Raw genomic sequence first — 27,448 nt, forward strand, 5'->3', positions numbered from 1 at the left:
AGTTATGCTTTAGCTAGAGTAAATTACATATCATCACACGCCATACTCTATTTTTTAATTATTATTGATGGATTTTTTTATCTATAATGTTATAAATAATTAGGAGATATAGGGTTTAATATCATTGATCATAACATCCACTGAGTGTACTAATTACAGAAAATGCTGTATATGTGGTAGGCAAAAAGAGAGATATCAACTACAATTACATTTGTGGTGGAAGTAGCACAATTTTTTTCACCATAAATATTAAACTAATTTGAAAAATAGTAATATATTCTCTATCTCTCTACCTAAATCTGTTTATTTTGTTTAAGAAACTGATTAATCAGATTGTATTTAGTTGAAGTCTGATTCATACTCCAGTTCAAGTAATAGGAAACTTGTTTTCTAATCTTAAAGAGATGAAAAGTACTTCTGCTTTATGTCTATAAATTATTTAAAAAAAAAAAGATGAGGAACACATCTGCCCACTTGGGTTGAGATTAATTCCTCTCACCACGAAAAGTTTGGTAGGAGGCTATCTCTTTTGCATTACAAAATTGGGTATTCATGAGCTAATGGTACATCTTTATCAAGAAACAATTAATTGATCGATACAAATTAATCATTAGACAACCGAAATCCCACCACTACAAAAAGAAGAAAAGTGTTATTGGTGTATGGGTTAGGCTAAAAAATGAAGTCCTCTTGAGCTCTGCATTGCGGTTTGATGTCAGCTCCATTTGGAACTGCTCTTACCAAAGATTATTGAAGCCTTTTCCAATCATACCCTTCTTCTAGGGAAGAGTTTCATGACACCATTTGCCGCCCCAAAGGGAAGTCAAGATCGAGAAAAGCAGCACGAGCTCAAGAACCTTATTGCAACGCTTCAAGGGCGAAATTGATAGAGAAATGGAAGTCCTGGGACTAAAATTGGATTAGGAGAAGTGCTTATTAGGACTTAGTGGTGGAGGCCTCCAATATCATCACTTCGGAAGGACTGGAGAGATATTGCTTCAACCTTCCCATCTCTAGGGCTACATCTGACATGTTAGGCCTCGTCGAGGGGTTATATTGGGTGCACATAAGTCCGAGCTCGATCAGCTCGACAACAATCTCTCTCCACAGCTCGTTCAGGGGTTCGGATTGTATCCCAGGACATCTATGTCGCGCAAGAGCTTCTTCGATGATGGGGTCAAGGTTGTAGGGGTAATGGCTTTTGACCCATTCGTGCAAGCTTGAGCCCCCACTGAAGGGGACATTCGTGGGGCGGATCCCCGTTATGATCTCTAGGACAAGGACCCCGAAACTAAAGACATCTCCTTCTGGCGAAGCCCTCTTCCCCATTCCATACTCTGCAAAAACTCGACAAATTGGAAATGCATTGTTAGGTGTAGGTAAAGGTTTTAATCACTTACAAATCAAGTTAACGTGAAAGTCTACGTTGTGACCAAATTTTCTTGTCAAGATCAGTTGTTATGGTCCTGACTTATTCGAAATTTATGCCGATATCAGACTCTTTATATAATTTACTCGAGTCAATTTTAGATTGATCATCAATTTTATGACAATGCATTGAATCTTGTGTGTCACATCATATGGGATCACGCAACTTTCTACCTAATGGCTTGGCTAATCTAATCTGATAAAAGGATAAAATAACTAATAGAAAGCTGTACAAGTCAAACAATGGTGCGCAGTTAATCTGCTCATGAAACTATTTCCATTGAAAAAGTCTATGTTGGCATATTTCAATACGTTTTCAGGGGGAAGAAAGATATTTGTTAATAGAGAAATATATTTCGCTTCATCATAGAAGTGCAATCAATATGTGGCACGGCTCATTAACACGAGCGGAAAAATGTTACTATCTATCTTGAACCAAGAGGGATTGATCATTTACCAAGTTGTTCACCATTTTAAAAAAGTTTCGGATTAAGGCAATCACAATATGAATTAAAACTGAATTATTGGTATATACGTACCGGGAGCAATATAGCCAACCGATCCACACAGCAACCCATCAGTGGAGCTGCACGAAACCGAGTCATAGGCCGAATTGTAAACATTGTTGCTCTGATCATCACTGTTCTTCACCAACCTTGAAATCCCAAAATCAGTGACCAGGGCAGTTAAGTCCTCATCAAGAAGGATATTGCTTGGCTTCAGGTCACAGTGCACGACCCTAACTGGTGAGTGATGGTGCAGATAGGCCACCCCTTCAGCCACATCTGATAGGATACTCACCAATTGGGTCAGATGCAACGGCCCACTGGTGGGCCCACCAGTGGGGCTGTAGAGGTGATTTTCCAAGCTCCCATTAGGCATCAATGGCAAGACCAGGGCCTTGAAGTCTGGCTTACTACATATGGTGATGATCCTCATTAGGTTCCTATGCCTTGTCCTCCTTAAGACTTGGCATTCCCTCTTGAAGCTCTCCGAAATGTCGGCCAATCGCGGATCAAGGACCTTGACGGCGATCCTGGTTTCGTCTTGGAGGACCCCCTTGTAGACCTGCCCGAACCTGCCCGACCCGATCAGGCTTGATTGCCTGAATCCACCCGTGGCCTCCAATAACTGGCGGTGTGAGATCTTGGGGAGGTAGTAGTATCGCTTGCTTTTGAACCCTTTTCTACCCTGTTCCTCGTCTCCCGAGTTATTGTCCTCGTGGAAGATTGAAAGCTGACGCTTGATCCTGGTCTTGAGCGTGAGGGCTGGATAACCGAATATGCAAAACAAAGGCATTGCGACCAAGGAGAGGAGGATCGATAGGATAAGGACATGACCGTGACGTTTCTTCCTTGGGCATGGCCTCATATCCTTTATGGAACCACAAAGTTCAGGATTCCCAAGAAAGGACTCCAGGGTTAGTGTGGAGAAACCACCCTTGCTTGATACATTCCCAGAGAAGTTGTTGAATGAGACATTAAATTGCCTGAGAGTTGGAGATGCCTGGAGGGACAGGGGCAATGCTCCGGCTAAATGGTTGGAAGAAACATCAAGAGACTTGAGATAGGGCAACTGGCCGATTGAGCTCGGGAGAGGACCTTCTAGGATGTTGCTAGAGAGGTTGAGGTGCTCGAGTGCAATGCAGCTTCCAAGTTGTGAAGGGATCTTCCCAGAGAGGTTGTTCAATGATAAGTCGATGGCTAAAACCATGTCCATTTTGCTCAGCTCTAAAGGTATTGCCCCTTGCAAGTGATTACTTGACAAGTTCAAGTATAACTTCAGGCTCCTCAAACCAGCGACTTCTCCTGGAAGTAAACCCGAAATTTGATTATGGGAGAGGTCTAAGATCTCCAAATTGACACATTTTCCTAGACTTGGTGGGATTGTCCCGGAGAGATTGTTCTTGTAAAGGAACAGCCTCCTCAATTGTGACAAATTTGCGAAGGAGTCAGGAATCGAGCCCGATAGCTGGTTTCTTGATAAATCCAAGAGACCCAGGTGGGGAAGGTCCCCAAGAGCTGAAGGGAGCTCGCCTGATAGAGAATTGTTTGATAAATAGACTCTCTCTAGCCTCTCCATTTGGCACAATTCGATTGGGATTGTCCCGTTCAAGAGGTTGCTCGACAAGTTCAGCAGAGTAAGGCTGGTAAGATTTGAGATTTGAGTAGGAATGGTGCCATAGATATGATTCTCCGCAAGATGTAACTGTGAGAGATTCTTTGGGAGATCTCCGATGTTCAAAGGAATCACTCCGCCAAGATTATTTGCACCCAGTTCGAGCTCTTGTAAGTGAGAGAAATTAGCCAAAGCATCGAAAAAGGGCTCCAGGTTGGTGTTACCATCATGGCTTGTGAAGCCATTGTAGGAGAGGTAAAGGAATTGCAAGTATGGCATTTTGCGGAGAATATCCAAAGGCAACTCTCCTGTCAGAAAATTCGACTCAAGGTCGAGCCACTTGAGCTTTGAGGAGTTACCAAGTGCCGGTGGGACCTGACCCGTGAGCCGGTTTGACCAAAGAAGAAGATACTTCAGTTCCTTGAGCTTACACTCATCTCTCAAGGGCAACTTCCCTGTTAGAGTGTTGTTGGAGAGGTCAATGTACTGTATGGAGTTTGACCAGTTGCAAAAGAGCTCCGAGGGAATATTGTCGGAGAGACGGTTACTTCCCAAGTCGATGTAGATTAATTGCCTGAGTGATCCGAGTTCACTGGGGATTTCGCCTTCGAGAAGATTCCATGCCAGGCTAAGCAGTTTGAGCCCGACCACAGACCCGATTTCAGGCGGAATTTGACCTTCAAAGAAGTTCCTCGACAAGTCAAGAACCGCCAAGGAGGACATGCCTGATAGAGCAGGCGAAATGGTCCCTCTCAATGATCTCCCACTGAGGTCAAGCTTGACCACAGCACGGGACACATTGTGACACTGAATCCCCGACCACTCGCACACATGGATACCCGAGGCATTCCATTTATCAAGAGCACGCTCGGAGTGGGAAACTATTCCCGCCATGAATGAGAGCAAGGAAGCTCGGTCCTTTGAAATAACACCATTGGCGTCTTCTTCAGCGGATGAGACCTCAAGCAACACGACAAACAACCAAAGGAAGCCAAAGAAGGATTGCTTGTAGATGTTCAGCATAGTCCTTTTATTAATTGATAAGTAGAAAATATCATATAAGAACTACAGATACTACACTTGATCAAGTCAATGAAATGGGCAAGAGAATGTGCGCCTCTGTATCCCCTTCGGGGATAAGAAACATCGAAGGAAGTAACCGAAATGAAGAGACAGTCGAGGAGAAGGGAGAGGGAAGCTTGGAGAAAGAGAGAGAGCTGTTGGGACGTGGTGGCTAAGAATTTAAAACATGCTCATATGAAGAACAAGCATTGGGACATCCTATACGAGGAAAGCAATATATATAGCTTGGGGAAAAAAAAAATATTCAAATAATAAAATATTACGTAGGAGATATGTTTAGAGCTGTGCCTAACTGCCGTTGAACTTGAACTGAGATATCAGCAGAGGGCCAGACGGAGAGAAACGTTTCTTTTGTAAATTTGGCGCCTATGATCTTTGACTCATCGAGTCAACTAATCCATGTCGACCACGTGTGAAATGGTAGGTGCCACGTCATCATCTTCCTTGTGAGCCGTATATGAAATGGATACTCATCATATATAGCTATATCAATTGCTAGCTGTGTTTCTGTGTGTTTGTGTATGTATGTGTGTGTGTGTATATATATATATATAGCTGTGTATGTTAACTGCACTTTTTTGCTGTATAAAAAATCGTGGGCAGGCTACGCAATGCGTGAACTCTTGAGTTTAACCGCGAACATATCAGATGAATTGATTAACCAACGGAAGTACTAATGCTATCAACATAGTATCACCAAATGCCTACAATGATTTATAGAAACCGGTGTCCTCCAAACCCAAGCCAAATAGCACACAACAAGCAATTATTTTGACAAATGCACTCTCTTGTTCAACCGCGAATACATCTGATAAACTGAATAACCAGCACAAGTACTGACCCTGTCAGCGGAGCATCACCAAAGGCCTAATATGGTTTATAGAAATCGGTGTTCTCCGGGCCCAAGCCAAAGAGCACACGACTAGCAATTATTTTTGACAGATGCACTAGAGAGGATTTGAACTTGAAACCTAAGAGTTACCAAATCACATTGGAGTAAGCTTGTTAACTATTAAACCACTACCTTCGATGATCGTCCATTGTCACCTGCGGGCCTAACTTCTTTCCTTTTTAAGTATTTAATTTGGTGCTTAAATTAATCAATCAATCAGTGGTTGTTCAGGCATGTGCTTTTAATTGCTTGTGGGTTTAGGCTGAGATTAGTGGATGATGAGTTGTTATTACATAATGGAAGGCAAGGGAAGATAATTTTGGCTATATATATTATTAATGAGCATGCTTAGTTAATTATTTAGGGGGTTCACTATTAAAGAATAACAATTTAATTAAGTGTTAACCCATACGTCGCACAGAAATTGTTGCGTGAATATGAGAGTGACTTTATATTCTAAAAAATTATTAAGAATATCCAGTAATTTAAGAAAAATGCGTAAATATTTATATATATATATATATATATATGTATATATATATACATGCTCACTTAAATGTATGCTCATATATACCTGGAGAGAGGGGGCAGGGAAGGATGGAGAAATTTTTGGAGAACGAAATTTGGTAAACAAACTTAACTTTATATGCTTAATTTGTGAAGAATAATTCTATTAATAGGAATTTTATTATAAAGAAAATTAAAATTTACGAAGAACATTTTATATCTCGAGATGTGTGTTCAAGTTCTCAAGCAATATTTTTATTTTTCATTTGGAGTAATTAGAGATAATTCATTGATTTTAAGTCAATTAAAAAATATGATCAGATTCATTTAACTAATTAGGAAAAGGGGATAAGATTAGGTAAATGCACGAATCTCATTTGAAGTATTAAATTCTCCGAACAATTCAAAAGGTAATTAATCACAAGTTGGGTATTCAAAAAATGACGTCTAATAAGCACTTGTCGACTTTTATATATTATAATAGATGTTAATTCATGTCAATTTGATGAACTCATGTAGCTAGTTCTTTCTCTTTTTCTAGACGTGTATTCGAATATTTGGAAATTCAATGGGTTTCGACTAATTCGAATCAAGTCAGATCAGTGGTGGATAAAGTCTTCCAATTGTGAATTTTCTTCGTTAACAAGACTTAAATCCGAGATCTTATTTAAGGAAAATAACCTTTGAACTGCGCTTGAATCAATCCATATCGATCACGTAGGCAAAGGTGAAGTATCAGACACAACTGCTCAATAACAGTCAAATTAAATAAGGTTTGGTTAAGCTTTTCATGCCCTAGCTAGCTGATGCAATCTTTGTTTCAAGCACTACATATGGATATAGTTAAACTGTGTTAATGTAATGATGTAATCTGAGTTTCAATATGTTTCTTGGGAATCCCTTAATTACCAAGTATTAAACTAATTTGCAACGAGATGGATCTGTATTTTCAAAATCCGTGTATTGACGAGAGGTGTTTTTATGGTTTCGTCAATTCCTAACAAGGTTATAATGTATGGTGCATGTCGTATGAGGTATTGAACATGAAATCCTTCTTAATTTGATAAAGAGGTTGTACTATAATGAAATATATTATCGCCTCTCAATTATATTTTAAGGTTCGATTCTCATGGGAATATATATTACAAATTTCAAATTTTCTTTTGAAAAAATCTCATTGTTTTTTTTTATGTTTTAAAATGTGTCCCAATTTGAGAAAGAAGTCTAACGTAGTAACCCACACCATCGTCTCTCAACCATGTGTTTAGGTTCAATTCTCGTGGTGAGACTATCCGTGCCCTTCATTAATCCATAATTTTTCATGTTTTAAAAACCTATCTCGATTCGAGAAAGAAGGTGTAATGTGATGACACACGCCCTCGCATCTCAACCATGTTTGTAGGTTCGATTCTCAAATATATATGAAAATATATATTACAATTTTTCATTTTTTTGAAAAAAAATCTCATCTTTTTTCTTTTCATGTTTTACAACCCCCTCCCAATATGAGAAAAATGGTGTAGTGTAGTGACACATACCATCACCTCTCAACCATATTTTTAGGTTCAATTCTCGTGATGAACCGCTGGTGCCCTTTATTAACTATTAGGATTTCACTTTCATTGTATTGAACCAATAGACTTCTCTTATTAAAAAAAGTCTCGATTCATATAAGGTAGTGCATAATTTGATTCAAAGGTCGACCTAAATGACCACATCTTTATGACTGAACCAATTATTCAAAGAAAATCATATTTTCTTTCCAAATTTTTTGCTAGAATAACTAGAACCATTTTTCTTAATTTTCACTTTAAAAAAAATAATTTCAATCTTTCTCCATGTTTAAACTCTGGTGTTCGACCTTAATGACTCGATCTTTAGGTCGGACCAATTATTCTGAGAAAAATATTTTCTTTTCCAAGTTTTACTAAATTTTATAACCAAAATGCTAGATATACAAATTCGAATATATGCAAATATATTTTTCAAATTTCAATTTTATATTGTAAATTGATCTCATATCAAAGTAGTTTATAAAATTAAAACCCTTAATATTCAAATACTTATTTTCAGATTGTTTATAGTCTTTATACAATAATCAAATAATTCTTCCATATTCAAATGCGAAATATAATGGGTGACTTTCTTAATGATTCTAAATATAGATCAAATCATAGAATTTCTTATAATTGGTGGTTGAACCAGTTGACCCATGATCCAGTGAAGATTGCAGAACCACACCTAGACCAAGTTTTAAGATATCGCTTTTGTCGCTATCTCCTTATTAAAATAAGAAAAAAGAGAGGAGATGGAAAGGTCATATGGACGTTCTTCATCCTCTAACTAATTTTACTATTATTGTAATCTCTTTTCTGTTATCACATTTATGTTAATTAATAATTTTGCCATCATATCTTAAAAATATATATAAATCTTCATCTCTTATTTTCAAATAAGATCTTATTTTCTTTTTACACTAATCTTCTTAAATATACTACCCAATTGATATATAGTATTTCCATACGTACAGGGTGCTCATCATTAATGTTTCACTAAGTAGCCTAATTATTGAAATATATTGTAATAATTCAAATTAAATAAAATTGAATAACACAAAGATGATGTATTGTCAAGGTAAAAGTGTAACAATAACATTTGCTTGATAATATCATATAGATAACTTTATTTATCTATTTAAATTCATAAGATAATTGATTCAAGTCGTATATAACTAAAAATTAAATTAGAAATACGACTAATAATTTTTTGTACCCCGAGAAGTGCGGGTTCCTTTTCCTATTTAAATATAAAATCTGATACTACTAAGCCTACTATATTATGTAAATGCAAGACTTTCGAGGACTAATGCCTTCATTTTTTTTGGGTAAATTCAAATTAATTTTTTTCGGTAGATGACTAATGCCTCCATGTTCTAACCCGAATTTTAAAATTTTCAATCAAGAGAATAATATATTTCCTTATTCTCAAAATGAAAAACAAATGAACAAGTGTCTCGGTTGCATGAAGAGTCGTTCGCAGTAACATTTTCCACCGTTATCCGGCCATGTAAAGCATAAGAAAATTTGCCTACCGAAAAAAAAAAAATTCAATCGGAGGGATTATTTGGTCATCCAATTAAATACAAGAAATTCATGTATTATGTAGATAGTATTGTTAATTGTTAATAATATCGAGAACTGATGATTTCTATAAAATGTCAAATGAGACATGCAACATACATATACGTGTGTCGTGCGCATAGTACTGTCCGTGACAGGGGTCGCCCTTTAAGGGCCAAATAAGGGCTAACATGATCGTACATAGAACTTAAGATAAGATAATCCAATTTAAGCAGGAAATCGAGGCGGATAATCTTGTTTATAGGCACGCTTAGGGGGTGCGCGAGTGTAGGATGATGTTTGCAACTTGGGTAATGTGAATTTGGCACATTTGTCTGCTCAAGTGATGTATTCATGCACTCTGATGATGTCAGCTTTTATCCCCTCCTCTAGAAACAATAATTGAGATTTTATGCTGTCACAATTTATCACCGTCATAAAATCATACTTTTTATTAGCTGGCGCAAATGTTTCAATTAAATTCGTAATATTTTGAAAATTTATGATTATATTAATTTTTATAATTGAAGGATGACGTATTTGAATAGAAATATAGTACATTTCAATAGAAGTACCAATTTGTCACAGTAATCGATTATCATAGTATAAAAACTCTATGATAATTATAGTCGATAAATAACACTTACTGAATATTTAGTTGGTTAACTATTATCAGATAGGTGAACCGAAACAAAAGTATACGTGCAAAATTTGCCTTTTCTTTCCGGTAGATTGCGTTAAATTTCTAATTCCCAATGATTCTATCTTCACATGGATTAACAGTCTACGTACAGTAGTCTGTTAAGAGTTAGACCAGCTATAAAGACATGAAAAGACTTCATTAGGTCCATGAAAATTTCCTTTTCTTCTTATAAAAAAGGTCGATGTGATATTTAGAGAACAAAAAGAGAGGACCATAATATACCATAAAAATTCTCTTTCACTAGATTGACTTTTGAATTTCAGCCGAGAGCGAGTATTATTGTACTAAATTTTATTTCTCAAAACTTATCCATTTGAAATTCCATTGTATAGAATTTGCATGCATATAGGAGAAAAGAAATCTCTATCGACTGCGTCGCTAGCTAGCTGAGGACAGACAAGAGATGCGATATCCAAGAAGAGCCCTCGTTAATGTTGTCCGTGGCTGAATTGCCTTTCAAGGGGGGAAAAAAAAGTGTTGTCCGTTGCCGTTCCTTGCCCTTCTCCTACTCCATTAAGTAGATCTCTTGTGAAAGAAGATGATCGAAAGTGGGGAGGAGGAGTTCTATATGATGGATGTTTTCTCAGTGATGCCACAAAGTGCTCTCACCTATTAATTTAGGTATTACACCAATATAAATTGGTTCAAACAGTTCGACGTTTATTTTTTTTAAGTAAGGTTTCGGAATTCAAGTCTTATAAATAGAAAAAATCTATATCATGAGATATTTTCCCCCTTAGTGCGCTGATAAGACTCGAACTGAATTAATCGAAGTCCGTTGAACTTCTGAATACCAAGGTATACATCGAAAAAATATGCTTTCTCATATATTTATAAGAAGGAAAATAACAGTCATTTCATTCAATGCCATGAACTTTTTCCCTAAAAGCAATTCAATTACATTATCATTCATATTATATTTGGATTAATTAGTACAAATTAATGCCTTCAAGAATGTGGCTTTGGAAAATTGAGGGCAAAAGCCTACTTTCGAGGCTGATCTTGCAAATGGGCACTTCTCGTTCTCTTTTTGTGCCCCCAATTACCGAAAGTATATGGTGATATGATGGTTTCATTAATCTTTTTTATAATCATATTCTATTTAATAAGTCCCCCAACAAGAGACAAATTTGTTAATGCTAAATATCCTTTAGTCCACTCTACTTTTCCTCTTCATGAGTAGAAATTTCGACCGATCGATCTCTCAGATATTTTGATTACGCGCGTGAACTTTATCCGCTCAATGTCTTGCCTACTTGTTCCATATAAATTTAAGCATTTGCATGAGAACGAATCAAGATGATATTGGTCATGCATATGGAATGAATTAAAATATCGCTGGTTTTAAAATCCACGCTAAGAGGATTTTATTTTTTAGTGGGCCGACCCGACTCGATTGGATTAGACGGGGTCCAATAGAGCTTCCGGATACCAGGGTTCATACAGAAAAAAAATATCATTGGAATCGTTTGCATAGAAAAATAGTCAAAGAATTAAGAAAAACCTCAACAAAAATGCGTACTTTGTCTGGCTCTGATGTTACTTTGAGCTTTCTTTGGTCTCTATGGCCGATCCCGACTCTTTATGCACCTTAAGATTAATTTTTGCTGCATAACTTCGTAATATGTCTCCGACGTTGTGATATTATCAACCTTTCCTACATAAAATTAACAAAATGAAAGGAGAAATAACCACTTGAAAACATATAGACGACGACCCGATTTCTGTAACAAGAAAAACAGAAAACTCTCATGTAAGTTCTACAAGGAGAGGCATAAGTGGCACATGCATGCATACACACACATTTTCCACCAAAATATTGGTCTTAAAAAATATTAAAAAACGATAAAAGGATGTAGAGTTTTTTTAAGAGATGAGATTAATAGATTCAACAGGAGATAGAAAATGAGAAATAAAAATAATACGCGCAAGAATTGAAATCAAAATTTTTTTATATTGGGATGGCAATGAGGAGTTCGTTTTCAAGTATTTAATACTTTAGTTTTATTTATCAGAGGTTTTTGACACTTTAGTGGAAAAGAAAATCGAAAATTGTAAAGGGGGAAAACATGGGCCAGAATGAAATTTTTGACCTAGAATATATATGTGTTCAACTTGATGAACAACGACCCAATAAGAGCATAAAATTAGGTTTATTTTACATGTGACATTAGCTCTCATAATATTATATATGTCTGTTATTCACACAAGACCATGGACTATACTATGACATTATGCTGGTATGAACTAGGAATTAATTAAAATGCAAAAGAGCCTAGGAAATAAACTAAAAGCAGGCCCCACAAGACCAAGTTGCCTCGAACTTGCAATGCAAAGAGAATGTCAACAATGACCTAAGTAAAATACCAAGACTTATTTGTCTACCGAAATAATAGGATGCACATACATACGCCGCCTAACCAATTATAAGAAGTTGGCTGATATAGTATGAGAGTTAATTTGAATAAATTCTTGAGGTTTCGAGTTCAAATTTGGTCGAGATGCCGTAGAAAGTACTTTTCATAAATACGTTAGGCCTGGCATATAGCCTATTTGGACCGAGAAGATAGTAGTGTGGTAATTTTGCAATGCAATATTATTGTAGAGGATTTTCCAACGTTACAAGTGCTAATCTTGTTTCGAGACGGAATTCATAATTTTTCAGATATATAGTTCCTCGAACTAAATTATATCATAGTAATAATAGAACAGCATTTGTACAACTTTTTAAAATTAGCCAATAAATGAATCAACTAATATGCATAAGTATTTTTTTTCAATGTGTTACAAAAGAACTTTGGACATACTTCATATATCTTTTTAATTATTTTATAAAATAGTTTCCAAATGATTATTTTGTTGGTCGAATTTATATATAACTAAAATTTACTTGGGTGCATAATAAATGAGATTGGGTACATAATAATTGCTTTAAAGAAAATTAAAAAATATGAAAAAATAAAATTAAAAAATAAATACATTAATTAACAATTTTTTATTAATGCAATTAATATATCTAAATCTCCTACTCACTAATATAATAATTAAAAGAAAATTAAAAGAATATGGAAAAAATTAGAAAAACAAAGAATAATAATTAAAAATATCTAATAAATGCTAAATCTCTTACTAGATACAATTAAGAGAAAATCTATATATAATTTAAATGTACTTGGGTGCATAACAAATTAGCTTAGGTGTATAATAAATGCTTTAAAGAAAATTTTAAAAATATGGAAAAAGAAAATTTAAAATAAATATATTAATTAATAAATTTTAATAAATGCAATTAATCTATCTAAATCTCCTACTCACTATATGTAGTAATTAAAGGAAAATTAAATGAATATGGAAAAAATAAAAAAGAATAATAATTAAAAATATTTAATAAATGCTAAATCTCTCACTAGATACAATTAAGAGAATTTTTTTTTGTAATTTCCTAACTATATATAAATGATAAATATATATATATATATTACTTAACGTGACATTATAAAAATTCAGTCTAGCTTATAGAAATTGATATAAGAATTTCGATATTCTTATGAAAATTAATTAAGCATATATATAATTTATCATAAAAACTAAACATATATATATATATATGTACGAGCATATTGAAAAATAATATTTAACATGTTATAAACAAGAATCATGAATCAAAGAAATGATTATCTTTTAATAAATTCTAAAACAATAAGAAATATATAAAAGGAATATATAAAAGTCTAGTTAATATACATATATAAAAAATATATAATGCCTCATTATATAGAACAATAACAATCCTTACCCACGAAGCAAGATTATAAAAATTAAAAAATGATATTATATAGAATAATAATAATCTTTATCCAGAAGGAAGATTCCATGAATTTGAAGATAATATAAAAGAATAAAAACATATAAAATAATATAATTATATATATAATACAAACTAAAATTGTGAAAGAAATTAAATAAATTTACAAGACATAATAAGAACGTTGATTATAAAATTATAATTGAACTATTTAAAAGCATTCATGTAACTCTGTTGAAAATTATTTTTGCAAATTGATTGTTGAGAACTTTTTTTTATAGTGTTGAGAACTTTTATTTTCAATAATAATAATAAAATTAATATCTAAAACGGTGATAATTATTATTTGTACAAAATATAAATATATAAACACAAATCCGTGCAACGCACGAGGTTGAACACTAACCTATAATATAAAACTCACTCAAGTGCATTAAATGTGCTTAAATAGTAGGCTTGAAAAAGTTAAAAGAAACTAATTTTAATATTTGAGTGTACCAAATGCAATTAAATATAGCATTATATGTAACAAATCCCTCAATAATTAAAAAATTTAAAAACTAATGAATGAATAATTAAATATATTTAATAGGAAAAATAGGGTAAATTACAAAAAAAACCCAAGTTTTGTAAAATGTCTTAATTTTGTCCTAAATTTTGTTTTGTAACAAAAAAACCATAAGTTTTCTAAAATGTCTCAAAAATGACCTCCGTTATAACTTCCGTTAATTTTTGCTACTGATGGTGGGTCCCTTTAACAGTCAACGTAGGTCACACGTAGGCTAGTGGGTCCCTTTAACAGTCCACGTAGGTCACACGTAGGCAAAAATTGACGGAAGTTATAACGAAGGTCATTTTTTAGACATTTTAGAAAACTTATGGTTTTTTTTGTTACAAAACAAAATTTAGGACAAAACTGAAATATTTTACAAAACTTGGGTTTTTTTTGTAATTTGCCCGGAAAAATAAATGAGAAATAAATTGATGAAATAAAGATAGGTGGTAGTTAAATCTTTTAATAGATGAACTAAATTATAACTGCAACAAAAAACTTTAAATGGAAAATTGATCATATGAAAAGATTATATTCTACGCGAGGATATTAATTAGGATATCTTTTGGTATATTAGGAAATATTCTATTGTAAATCTATATATAGGGTCTTTTACGAGTTGTAAAAGGTGTCTCAGTGCCGCGAAACCCCGTGCCCTTAAGGGCCCGTGAGAGAGAGTCTAGAATCACGGGATCGGTGATGGTGCGATCTTCTCGAGAAATTTTCTGAGTTATCTTCTTGGAGTCTCGGTTTAGAGTGAGAGGATGAAGAGAATTGAGAGATCGGGTTTAGACTCTTATCGAGATTGGGTTTGTAATGGGGGCTTAGATTGAGAGACATCTCTAATGGCTGTAATCTCGAGATATTATTTTATTGAAACATTTCAATGTAATTATTGTAAGCGATGAAACTTTAAGTAATATTTCAAACAAACCCGTGCAAGGTATGGGATAGAAATCTAGTTTCCAAATTTTTATTAACTTAACCATTTTTTCAATACTTTTTAGCTTGAAATTTCACATTTATTAAGACATACAGATATCCCGCTTACCTTTTCTATATATAACTATATATATATATATTTAAACAATTAAACAAAACAAGATCATGGAGAAAAGGGATCTAGTGTAATGTCGTTATCTTTGACTTGAGAAGAAATATCATATGTTCAATTTTCATTAGTGAAACTCCAGTGCTATTTTATTTTCTCTCCCCTATATATTCCCTTTATTTAATCCTCCAGGGCATCATTTGATAGCAAGGGAAAAAGAAAAAGCAAAATTATTACAATTTCTTTTAATTCCTAATATCAATTCTTAGGGTTTTTTTATATCTTTTTTTTAATTATCAAGACTTTTTCCTATGTTCAACTTAAGGTTTTATATTTTATGAATTTTAAATGTATACAAATTTTTTCTATAAGTACTATAAAAATTTTAAATTGTTATAATTTTTCATATAAATAAGTCTACACGTAATATATAGTTGGGCTTATTATTGTACCATTACAAGTAATCCTTTCCTATATGCATCAGATTATGTTAGGATAAGATTGAATACTCCTTTACATATACTCACCATATTTGTGTGTGATTTCACACATATATTATATCCCTAGAAGCGTAATATATAAATGAATATACACTGAATCGAATATAATGAAAAGGGGAAATGAAGGTTGCTTACGTGGATCGTATCGACAAACTTTTTAACCTAAAAAATCACATAGTTTGCTTCTTCTTTTTTCTTTATCTACCAAAATACGGCTTCTTTCAAAATCACATCTACCAAAGTATGACTTCTTTGAATGATTACAAGTTTGAATTAGGGACCTATATTTTATATATATATATATATATATATATATGTTGATTTGAATGTTAAAAGAATTTTTAATGAAAAGAAGTGTTAGAATAGTTACGAGTTTGTCATTTGCAAATCAAAAGAATATCCATGTCTATTGTCATGTTAAGTAATATAGGAATTTAAATATATTATACTACAAAGACAATAACTATTTCAATAGAACTTATGCACAGTAACATCCATAAAATTTTAGCATGGTTGAACTTGTTGGACACGGGGACTGATTACTTTAGCATAATTCAACTTATTGTGGCATGATTATCTTGGCATGGTTCATGTAGATATAAATTTATGAAACCAATTATTATTAAATTTTAATAATGCAGATATGATGAAAATACTGAAGTTAGAAATTCATTATATCTGCATTATCAAAATTTAATACCTAACTAAAAACATAAAATTCTAAAATTCTAAAATTCTAAAAAATTTTATTTGCCATAAAAAAAGTTGAAGAACTCACCTCCAAAAATCTAACTGTGAATGTACCTAAAATTAAACTACATACATGTGAGAAAATAATAATCGCACCATATATCTATATCTATATGCTTTAAAAACAAAACTAAATTCATTTTTCTAAAAAATTTAAAAAATCAGAGAAAATAACAGCCGGTTCACAAATCCATAAGTTTATTTTTAAAATTTAAATTAAAAAATTTAAAAATAAAGAAAACTCAGAAATTGATAGAATAATGAACAATTCCACAAATCTATATCTATATATTGCTAAAATTAAAAATTTTATTATTTATAAAAAGTTTAAAAGATCGAGAAAATTTCATTCAGAAACGAAGTGTTCTGGGACCATCTGGCACGACCCACTTTTATCTTGTTTTCATATATATACAGATAGAAACTTAGAAATATTATACTGCAAAGACAATAACTATGAAAAAATAACATTTTTAACAGAACTTGTGTCCAACAAGTTGAACCATGCTAAAATTTTATAGATGCTGGGGTGCGGTTCTGTTAGAATGGTTATTTTGGCATGGTTATGGTCTTTGCAGTATGATATGTCTAAGTTCATTTATTATTTAATGTGATAACAAATATAGATATTCTTTTAATTTGCAAATGACAAACTTGTAACTGTTCTAACACTTCTTTTCTGTTAAAAATTCTTTTAACATTCAAATAAACATACGTATATGTAAGTCCCTTATTCAAACTTATAATCATCCAAAGAAGTCATATTTTGGTATATGTGATTTTTGAAAGAAGTCGTATTTTGATAGATGAGGAAACTTAAGCAGACTATGTGATTTTTTAGAGTTATTGATATTTTAGTAGATGAGGAAAAATTTATTGATATTTAGGTAGATGAGGGCAAATTATGTGATTTTTCAGGGAAAAAGGTTTATGACATGCCATCCATGTAGTCTGCCACATCACCACCATTAACGGCTACGTTAGCAATTTTGATGGCCCAATTAATGGATTGGTATATAAGGGAAACGGAGGTAAACGTTATGATGTTTTAGGCAAAAATTTTTAAAATTGGTAGATCGAGGAATTTCATTAAAATGATTGATTTTTCAGGCAAATTCCCGTAATGAAAATTAAGGTGTGATTTAGAAGTGAAAATTCATTTGAATGAGAAGTCAAGGAATATATACGTTGCTCGTAAGTTTTTATTTATTATAAGAACTGATGGAAAAGGGGGCACCAGCCACTCTCCCCTTAAAAATTATCAAAAGCATCTTTAAAGTACTGTAGCAACATTCAATACTCTCTCTATCCCAAATGTCTACCTTTCAATAACTCAGGATACAGATTTTTTATGATAACTATTTGGCTCTTCCTCATTGTTGCCGATTGTAATTGTGGAATTGGTCAATAAGCACTTCTCATCGGTAGATAATCTACCAATTGAAGTTTTTGAAAATGGAAATCAATGGCAGCACCGTCATTGATATATTAATTCCCTTGTCCAATAAGCAGCAAGAAGTCAGGCCAAATTTTGTTCGGAATAGATTTATTCGAGTTTCTACGGCGCATTTAAATTTCAGATCTGAGAAAAAGAACAAGACTTATTGTCTACCAAAATAATACGACTCACTTACACCGCCTAACCAATAAGAAGTTGGCTAATATGGTATGGGAGCTCTAATTTGACTCCATTCATGAGGTTTCAAGTTCAAATTTGGCCGAGACGCGGGAGAAAGTAATAACCACGCTAGGCCTGGCAAATAGCCTATTTGCGTGAGAAGATCGTAATTTGGTAATGTTGCAATATGGAAAGAGGATTTTCAATGCACAAGTGCTATATTAGCCTTTTTTGGAGACTAAATTCATAGTTTTTCACGTAGTTCCTCAAACTAAAGTGTTACATTTAAATTTATTATATAGAATTACATTATTTTAAAGTATTATTAAGAGACCAACATTAGTATATTTAAAAATTTTAAAGTATTATTATTACCCTTGGATTATATTTCTATTTTTTTATAAATTAGTTTTCAAATGCCTTTTTTTTTTGCCTAATCAATATATAAAGTAAAACTCACTCGAATAGTATTAACTATGCTTAAATTAACTCACGTGAAAAAATCAAAAGCAATTAACTTTAATATTTGGAATTAAAAAATTGGTTTATATGCATGTATGAAAATCAATCTGAGTCCAACAAATTAATGCAGTTAAATGTAGTATTAAAAGTATTAAATTCCCTTAATAATTAAAAGAAAATAAAAAATAAAGAACAATTATTAAAAATATTTAACCAAAAAATAAATCAGAATCAATTGATAAAATAGGAAATGTGGTAATTGAATTTTTTAATAGAACAACTAAATTAAGATTGGAGCAAAAATATATGTAAGGAAAATCGACCGAAAAGATAATAAAAATACTTAAAAAGAAAAAAAGAAAAAAGGAATAATCGGTTCATAGAAATTATTGCATTCATAATCAAGACGCTATAAGATGGCACTGAATTACAAGAATTGAAAAAATAAAAGAAAAAATTAACTACATAAAATGTTGATAAGATGTAGTTAAAAATGATAAATAAAATCGGGTTTTTAGAATTATTTTCATTGGCATTAAAGATATTATATAATTACAATGAATTACTTTACAATTAAAAATTTTTAACGTAAAAAATACACTTCAATATACTAAACAAAGGACTTTTGTTTGGCAAAATTTTTAATTTTTTGATAGTATGCGTACTTTTAATTTCTCAAAAAATATTAGGATTCATAAAAATATATGGCAATATAAATTGTAAAAGTTTGAGAATCTTATAATTATCAGTTCATTTGGTGATATATATTTATTCAATTTAACAAGATTATATTAGGGAAACATTTCAACTTAATTATTGTGGGCATTGAAGCTATTAAGTAATATTTCAAACAAGCCATGCAACACATAGGATAGAAATCTAGACTCCAAATAATTATTAACTTAACTTTTTTTGAGCTTTTTAAATTGAAATATCAAATTTATTATGACATAGAAATATCCCTGTTACATTTTCTATATAAAACTATGTCTTAATTTAATAATAAAAAAGCAACGTTGTACAAAAAGAGGATTTAGTGTAGTAACATTACCTTCGACTTGTGATCAAGTGGCATTATCTAAAATCCTTAATTTTCATTCTCCTATTTATCCGCTTAATTTTAATCCCATGTGCCTCAGTTCGTAGCCAGCGGGAAAAAAAAAGATAACATTGCGACAATTTTCTCTTTAATTCCTAATACCAATTCTTAGGGATTTTTTAAAAAATAATTTTTCAAGACCTATTGTTATATTCAATCTAAATTTTTACACAGTAAGAATTTTAAATGTATACAAATCTCATCTATAATTACTATAGTATTTTTCATACAAAAAAGTTTACACATAATTCTCCTTTACCATATACATCAGATTGTATTATTAGGTTCGATTAAATATCTTTATTATTATGGATGGGCAATCCACATTTACATTTACTCACAAGATCTGTTATTCCAGACATTATGATGTCGCTAGAATCATAATAAATAGGATGGTGTAATTTTAAAACGGCAAAATAAATGTTGCAAATCACGATTTATAATAGTAAATTGATGGAAGATGGGGAGCATTAGCCACTCTACTCAACTAATAATTATCAAAAGTGCCTTTTTGAGACATATTGGATCAATATAGATTCTTAATGATAATTATTGCTCTTGCTCCTTATTGCCGATCTTAATTGTGGAATAATTGGTCAATAAGCACTTGTCATTAGTAGTTAATCTACCCATTCAAGTGTTATACTTTTGGCCAATAAGCCCCGGAAGAATTGCTCGTTTTAGCCCAGCGGGCACGCTTAATCAGTCAGCAAAAGTGTATGTGAATTATAAGTGTGGGTTACATTGACAAGAAGCTAGTCATCCACATTTTCCGAGTTTAATTTTATTAGAGGTTCAACGGCGCATTTACTTTCAACGTGTCTAAGCACCGCCCCAGTTCGGAGTTTCGATAAAGATCTGACTGACCAGTTCGCGATTAATTTTACTCTGAAAATGCACACCCGAGTGTCGCCTTTTCTTTGTGCTTTGACTTCCCCAACCGATTGGATTTGCAAGTTTTAGATACTCTGTTAGATTAACTGCAGGGTAAAATGGATTACATAACGGTGGATACATTTATATTTCAGGGCTTAAGTATGAAGAAAGACAAGAGGGTGAGGAAACTTGGTGAGAGAAACATATGCCAATTAATAAATTGTTAATGGTTAATGGCCTAGCTAGGATCATTGACCATATCCATAGCATTCCCCTCGAAAATCATATAAAATTGTCAACCCAAATATCTTCTTTTGATCGAGTTGGTGTTTTATATAAAATATCATAAAGCAAAAAAGGAGGACATCTTATATGATTCAACGAGGATCTTCATAAAAACCGACCATCTCGTTGGCAAGTTATTGCCTTACCGACTAACTAATCAAACACGAACCCGTCCTCAGGCGGTTTCATCCTTAGCTCTTCACCCGTACGTTTATTAACCGGGGACAGACATATTGGTCAAGGGGAACCCAGGGGGTCCCCCTCGGTCCATCCCTGGTATTAACGGTCGTTTCTAGTTGTTATTCCCCTCCCCAAAGGCAGGTTGTCAACTAACCTAAGAAAGCTTATTACCATTTTCTGCACATCTGATTCGGTTTAATCACTGCCCTTGGATGAAGAATGGATGCAAAACTAGAAGTGAATCAAGCATGGATGCGAAGCAAGGCAAATAGGAGATGTGAGATTCAAATATCCGAATGGAATGTAACGAGTATAAAATTTTCGGGATGAGAATTGAATTCAAAAGCTCTAATTTTTAGATCAAGAATAAGTATTACCATATCGAATTTCGTAATATCCACGAAAAGGCTACTTAAATCCGTAGGGTGCTCATTTCATATCTTTCCTGATAGTGATGTACCAAAAGCAGGATTTGTAATAAAGGTTTGCTGCCGTATGACGATTGTCAAGCGTTCTGCTTTCACATAGAACACCGTCGAGTTCTGGCATGCCACTTCTTTTCAAACCCTTCATATATTGCCTTTTTCTCGTTTTGGTCAATTAACACCCCACTTTTTTTTATGGGCACCATCTGATATTCTGATTACCAAGTGACCTTGACTATTTCGGGTTTAAATCAAATCGATCCACTAAGGGATAAAACAACCTCATCGTTGATTTTCTCCATTCACGAGACTTATCAAGACCTCGCTTAAGGAGAAGAGATGCCGAATCATCTAAACCAATCCATGTTAGTGTCTGGACTTTAGCTTTTACTGGTTATTATCTATTAAAACTGGTGCGGCGAAGGGAAACCGATCAATGAAAACCTTCGGCCAATAAAAACTCAGTCCACATATATCCTTGCTACATAATGCGGGTCTTGGGACCACTTTAAAGGCATGGTTCAGTTTAGACTTTTTCTATATTGAAAATAAGTAACAACTTGTTCAGGCATTGCATTGACGTTCTTCCGAAACCGGCTTCAGGAAATTGTTCACAGGACTCATCTCGAACAATTTCTGCGATAACAAACACACTGTTTGCAATTGACACTTCAATGGATGTTGCAATGTAATTTCCCGAAGTTAAACAAGTACTTGAAAACAGTTTCTGCTCTTCTAGTTTACCCCGAGAAGCGAAAAGAACCAACAATCTGCATGAATATAGTCATGTTTCAATTTGTTTCCAAGACAAACGATTAGCGAAAAGCACTGAGTGCACTATATGTTATAGCAAAAAGAAACCAAGATAGCTATTTATATAAATGCATGCTGCTGCAACTATGTAGAGAATAAGAAAACTGAATTGATTATATTGCAGAGTATCTCGACTACAATCAACCTGACTACTTACATTTGAACCATCAGCAGGACTTGAAACGGGCCTATATAATCAACTTGACTACGTATATTTGATTCATCAACTGACTTGAAAACAAGGGTACAAAGATAGTAGATCCCGAGTTGAGTTCTACAAGAATTCATACCCTGCTTTCTGCACCTTGATGACTACTTTGCTTCATGAGCACCTAAAGAGGCTACCTCCTTGCTTCAGCGATCAGGAAAAAGGCAAGCTCTTTTGCCTGATAATCGCATCCTGAAAAGAGAGCAGAAATAGCCTTCCAAAAATTGTATAATGGATTCACTATAAAATGATGGCAAAACACGGAGCAGCTCTTTCAATAGCATCCCCTGTTCCTGAAACAGAGCCATTTAGTCAGCAAAATTATGCCTCTGACTTGGCTAAAGCCGGAATAAACCAGGATTCTTAATGTCACTCAACATCAGTATCTGATTCTAAAGAAAACCAGCAATTCTTAGAAGAGAGCACAGTTAATTACTCGTCTCATACAATACCAACTTTTTTTCTTTTTGTGTTGAGGGAGTATGCAAAAATCTGACGTCAAAAAAAAAAGAAATTGATGACTCCTCTTTCTTTCTTTCTTCTTTTTCACAGTTCCGATTTCCCATTTTCCAAGATCTAAAAGAATCTGTTTATAAACCTTAATCGTGCTTGTGAATGATAACAGTATAAACAGCACAAGGAATACCAGACAATAGCTTATCAAAATGCTCAAATAAAATGCTGCAACTGTTCATCTCGGAAAAAAGGGGGAAAAAAAAGAGGAGGAGGAATTCAGCTTACCATTGGCAGAATATTTGGAAGGATCAATCCGTCGGAATAGCCGAAAACAAATCTCATCCTCCCAAGATGTAGAGGATGACAGCACTGGAAAGGTAATGCAGATCAGACTTTACATCTCACAGTCCCATCTGTTTCATCCACAAGGACCACCTTATAGCCTCCAAATACTTATCATTCCTCTTCAGAGCAGCGATCAGATTTATATATGTTACCTTATCAGGTCCTATTCCTTTCTCCCTCATTTCTTTAACCAGAGAAACAGCATCCTCAACCATCCCAGCGATCCCATATGCCTTAATCAATGTGTTATAGCTACATAAATCGGGACCCAACCCACATTCCTTGAGTTCTCTCAGCACCTTGGCAACTCCGTCGATCCATCCTTGCTCTCCATATACATTCATCAAAATGTTATACGTGTAGTGATCGGAAGAGCAGCTTGACTGCTTCAATCTCTGCAAGACATTTCGAAAACTTTCCATCTGCTCGTCTTTCCCGTAAGCATCAAGCATGCAATTGAAGGCTTCAAGCGAGACTGAGAACCCATCGAATTGCATCTCTTCAACAGCAGATGACATGCTCATAAAGTCCTTATTCTGTCCATAGGCAGCTATGAGGGTGTTATATGAGACCACATCAAGCAAGCCCTGTTTCCTCCCCAATGAAAAGACCTTCGTCAACTTCTTAAACAGCTTTGCCTTCCCATAGACATCCAGCATCACATTAAAGGTTACAGTGTTCGGAGAGAACCCACGAAGAAGCATCTCATCGAAAAGCCTTGATAGCTCATTAACAGGGAGTGCACGAGAACAGCAGTTTATGACACAATTATACATTTCCTGGTCCCAAGTGAGACCACTCTTCAGTATTTGACAGTAGACATCCTGTAGTTTGTCACGCATATCAAGTTTCTGGTAAATTCGGAGCATGTCTCGAAACAGAAACACATCAGGAACGATATCTTTCTGCTTCTCCATCAATTCTAGGACCAAGCATGCGTCCTTGAGGGAGCCAGCTTTAATGTACATCCTCACAACGATGCTAAAGGCAACCACATCTAGCGTGACATTTGAGCACTTGAGCTTCATGTACAATTCCTCTGCTTCTGTAAATAGGCCCATTACAGTGTACACATCTATCATGGTGGAAACAATGTGCACGTTCGGCTTATCCGCCAATTTGGGCATCTGTGTATATATCTTCACTGCATCTTCAAGACGACCGGACTCCTTGCATGAGCAGATTAAGAGATGATACAGATTGTCCTCGAAAGTGGGATCTTTCCACTGCTTGTCCCACAGAATGGCAATAGCATCATCTAACAGGAAATTCTTTACATAAGCCATGACGAGTGTTGAGCAGGAGCTCTGGTTAACTAAGATATGCTGGTAGAAAGACCCTTTCAAAAGCAGAGGTATTTGAGAAATTCTTCCAGCTCGTTCATAAGCTTGTAACAGAGTACCTAGGATCGAGGAATACCCCGAACCCATTTTTACCATATCATCAAGAATTGCAGCAGCGGTTGCCTCATCCCCATACTTTGCCTGAAGATTTATCAGTGTGTACATATTGGACGCATTGGGCTTCCAGCCCAACCACTTGAGCTCCTTATAGTACCAAATGGTCATTTCATAGTTATCTGCCCGACCCCAGCCTTCAATCATGGATCTGTAAGTAGTTTCATCTGGCTCCATTCCAATCCCTCGGATCCGCTGAAATAATCGTTCAGCAGCATCGATTTTGGATGCCTTGCCATACCCAGTAATTAACATGTTGTACGCAACAATATTCAAAGTACACCCAGCTTCTTGCATTGATAGCATGATCTTTTCAGCTTCCTCTAACTTCCCCTGCTGACTATACACATTAAGCATAACTAGCCAATTCTCCGAATTCAGAACTATCCCATCTTCTCTAGCTAGTGCAATAACATCTTCAGCCTTATCGTACAATCTCAAACGAGTGTAAATCGTGATCAATGCCGAGTAGGCAGATTGGCATTGGATCCCCTGTTCCCTCATAAGGGCAAACGTAAACTCTGCATCTTCAACTTTCCAACTCTTCTGGTAAAGACTCATCATCATACCAATGGTTGCCACATTAGGCTCGACCCTGTACTCTAACATCAACCTAAACCACGTCCCGGCTATCTTGACCCGACCCTTTTTATAGCAAGAGTAAATCAAAGTATTGAAAACCCTGAAGTCCAATTCACAACCAGAATCTTCTTTCATCTGATGCACAGCCTCCTCCGCCATATCCCATTCTTCCCTCCTACTCAGGACACGAAGAATCAGACTATAAGCAGTTGCATTTCCCCTCAGTTTCCCACTGCTCCTCATCCACTCGTAGAACCTAATAGCCCTGTCATCGTTATCTTTGTTGCAACCTCTCTCGAGCCGTTTTAAAATTGAATTACACTCCTCCAGGCTCAAATTGGCATCAAATTCATCACGAACCCAACAACTGCGATTCGAATTCACTCCTCTCTCGGATTCTCCCTTTACAGGACCCCTCGCCCTAGGGTTTGACCTCTCGCTAGCCGAATTATCCACTTCCACCGTCTCTGAACTTTCAACATGCCCCAGATTAGAACCACACTCAGTCGACACGCCAGTCTCCAATGGAGAAACCCTAACCTGCTTGCTGGCCCTGCTGGAAGAATGTGAGCTGCTGAATGCATACGCCCTGCAACAGCCCACATTGTGCATCGAACTCGTGATCGAGAAAACCGAGCTACGCTCGTGCCATTGAAATGACTCCGCGGGCAGATTGAGTTTCTTCGGGTCGTAAACGTCGAAGCAAGCAGACAGGTTCAGAGACGCCATGACCGGTCAAAATGGCCCCAAATTTTTACCAGTGTGAGGACTGCAACAGCAGCCGCAGTTACAGACAATCAGCTCTGACATAGATCAAGGAGAGACCATAGCAATGGAGAGGGAGAGAACATATGCATACCTGAAGACTGAAATGAGAGAAGGAAGGAAGAAGAAGAAGATAACAAGAACATGGAAAGCTGTGGATGAGAACAATTTTACAAGTCCCGCTGGATTCTCTCTTATACGTTTCTCTTCTTACTTAATATTCCAACTTGCCCCTCAAAACTTCTCACGTCTGTAATTAAGTCCTCAAGTTTCTTAGGCTTTTTTTTTCTCCTATAATTTTCGGAATTAATTTTAATTTTTTGAAATTAACTGACGGGGAATGTTTATTATCGATGTAAATGAAAAAGTTGAATTGAAAAGGAAAAAAAGAAGAAGAAGAAAGGATAAACAACCAATTATAAGCAATTAAAGTACTAAATTTCCTTGAAATAAAAAATAAAAAATTACTTTAGTAAAAAAGAATATTCTAGATTAATTAGTAATCGGCTGCCTTCTCTTCGATCTCTCCTGACTTATCTTCGTGGCTTTGCTTCAAATCTCTCAGCTCCATTGAACTTTATTTAATACTAGTCGATCCATCCTAACTTTTTCTTTAATAATTAATCATAACATTTTCTTTTCTTTTTCTTCGTATTTTTCTGTATTTTTCTCAGCGAAATATCTCTCTCTCTCCCCCCTCTATCTTCACTTAAACATACTAAAAAGTGACTTTTAGAAACATATAAGTAGCGGCACATAAAAAATTTGTTATTAAATCCTCTTCTAGAAAGCAAAAAACTCGATTTGGGATTTTTCAATTCCACTCAGTGGGAGCTGAATCGGCAGCCTCCACCACCTCAATCGGGGTCGGATGTGATGACATAGGTCACTCTTATAAGGTACTGTATAGTTGATAAATTACAGAAGATATGATTGTAGGAATAAATGCTTGTTCATAAATTAAAGAGTAAATAGGCAATTTGGTTCCTGACTTTCGCAGGTTACGTCGATTGGATCCCTAACTTATTTTTTGCATCAATTTGTAACTTGAATTTGTCAATTTGGTTCTCGTACATCAATTACATCTTCTATTAAAGGAAATTACATCAGTTACATCATCCACAAAAAGAAATTACATCAATTAAATTATCACTACATCAATCGAAAGCTTTTTTATGTAAAATACATAAAAAGCTTTTTTAGTACATCAGTTAGGTCATTCCGTCATCACAATGTTAACTACAACATTAGCTGAGGAGTATGTTATATCGTTTAGATCCTTCCTTTTTTTTAGAAAAAAAATCTTTTATTCCTTTCTAACAAAAAAGAAAAAAAGAAAAACAGTGGGGAGCCCCTACTGAATCTCTC

General features: G+C 34.5%; 2 protein-coding genes across 4 annotated transcripts; both read right to left on the reverse strand.

Annotated features, from left to right (window-relative positions):
* Window positions 1–400: 400 nt before the first annotated feature.
* LOC116193626 (putative leucine-rich repeat receptor-like serine/threonine-protein kinase At2g24130) lies at window positions 401–4,569 on the reverse strand. The gene is made up of 2 exons (XM_031522369.1): window positions 1,968–4,569; window positions 401–1,337 (listed from the first exon to the last, which is right to left on the reverse strand). The coding sequence occupies exons 1-2, from the start codon at window positions 4,567–4,569 to the stop codon at window positions 937–939; spliced, it is 3,003 nt and encodes a 1,000-aa protein (XP_031378229.1). The 3' UTR covers window positions 401–936.
* A 17,316-nt stretch (window positions 4,570–21,885) lies between these two features.
* LOC116196784 (pentatricopeptide repeat-containing protein At4g30825, chloroplastic) lies at window positions 21,886–26,305 on the reverse strand. Of its 3 annotated transcripts, none has more exons than XM_031526683.1 (3): window positions 23,217–26,237; window positions 22,558–22,768; window positions 21,886–22,224 (listed from the first exon to the last, which is right to left on the reverse strand). In XM_031526683.1, exon 1 carries the CDS (start codon window positions 26,042–26,044, stop codon window positions 23,333–23,335), a length of 2,712 nt encoding a protein of 903 aa, XP_031382543.1. In that variant the 5' UTR covers window positions 26,045–26,237; the 3' UTR covers window positions 21,886–22,224; window positions 22,558–22,768; window positions 23,217–23,332. The 3 variants fall into 3 exon arrangements, with proteins under 3 accessions (XP_031382543.1, XP_031382542.1, XP_031382541.1); XM_031526682.1 differs by lacking the exon at window positions 21,886–22,224 and having other exon boundaries at window positions 22,357–22,768; window positions 23,217–26,084; window positions 26,175–26,305; XM_031526681.1 differs by lacking the exon at window positions 21,886–22,224 and having other exon boundaries at window positions 22,357–22,768.
* Window positions 26,306–27,448: the final 1,143 nt, after the last annotated feature.

This window comes from Punica granatum, chromosome 2, assembly GCF_007655135.1.
Source record: "Punica granatum isolate Tunisia-2019 chromosome 2, ASM765513v2, whole genome shotgun sequence".
Taxonomy (NCBI): domain Eukaryota; kingdom Viridiplantae; phylum Streptophyta; class Magnoliopsida; order Myrtales; family Lythraceae; genus Punica; species Punica granatum.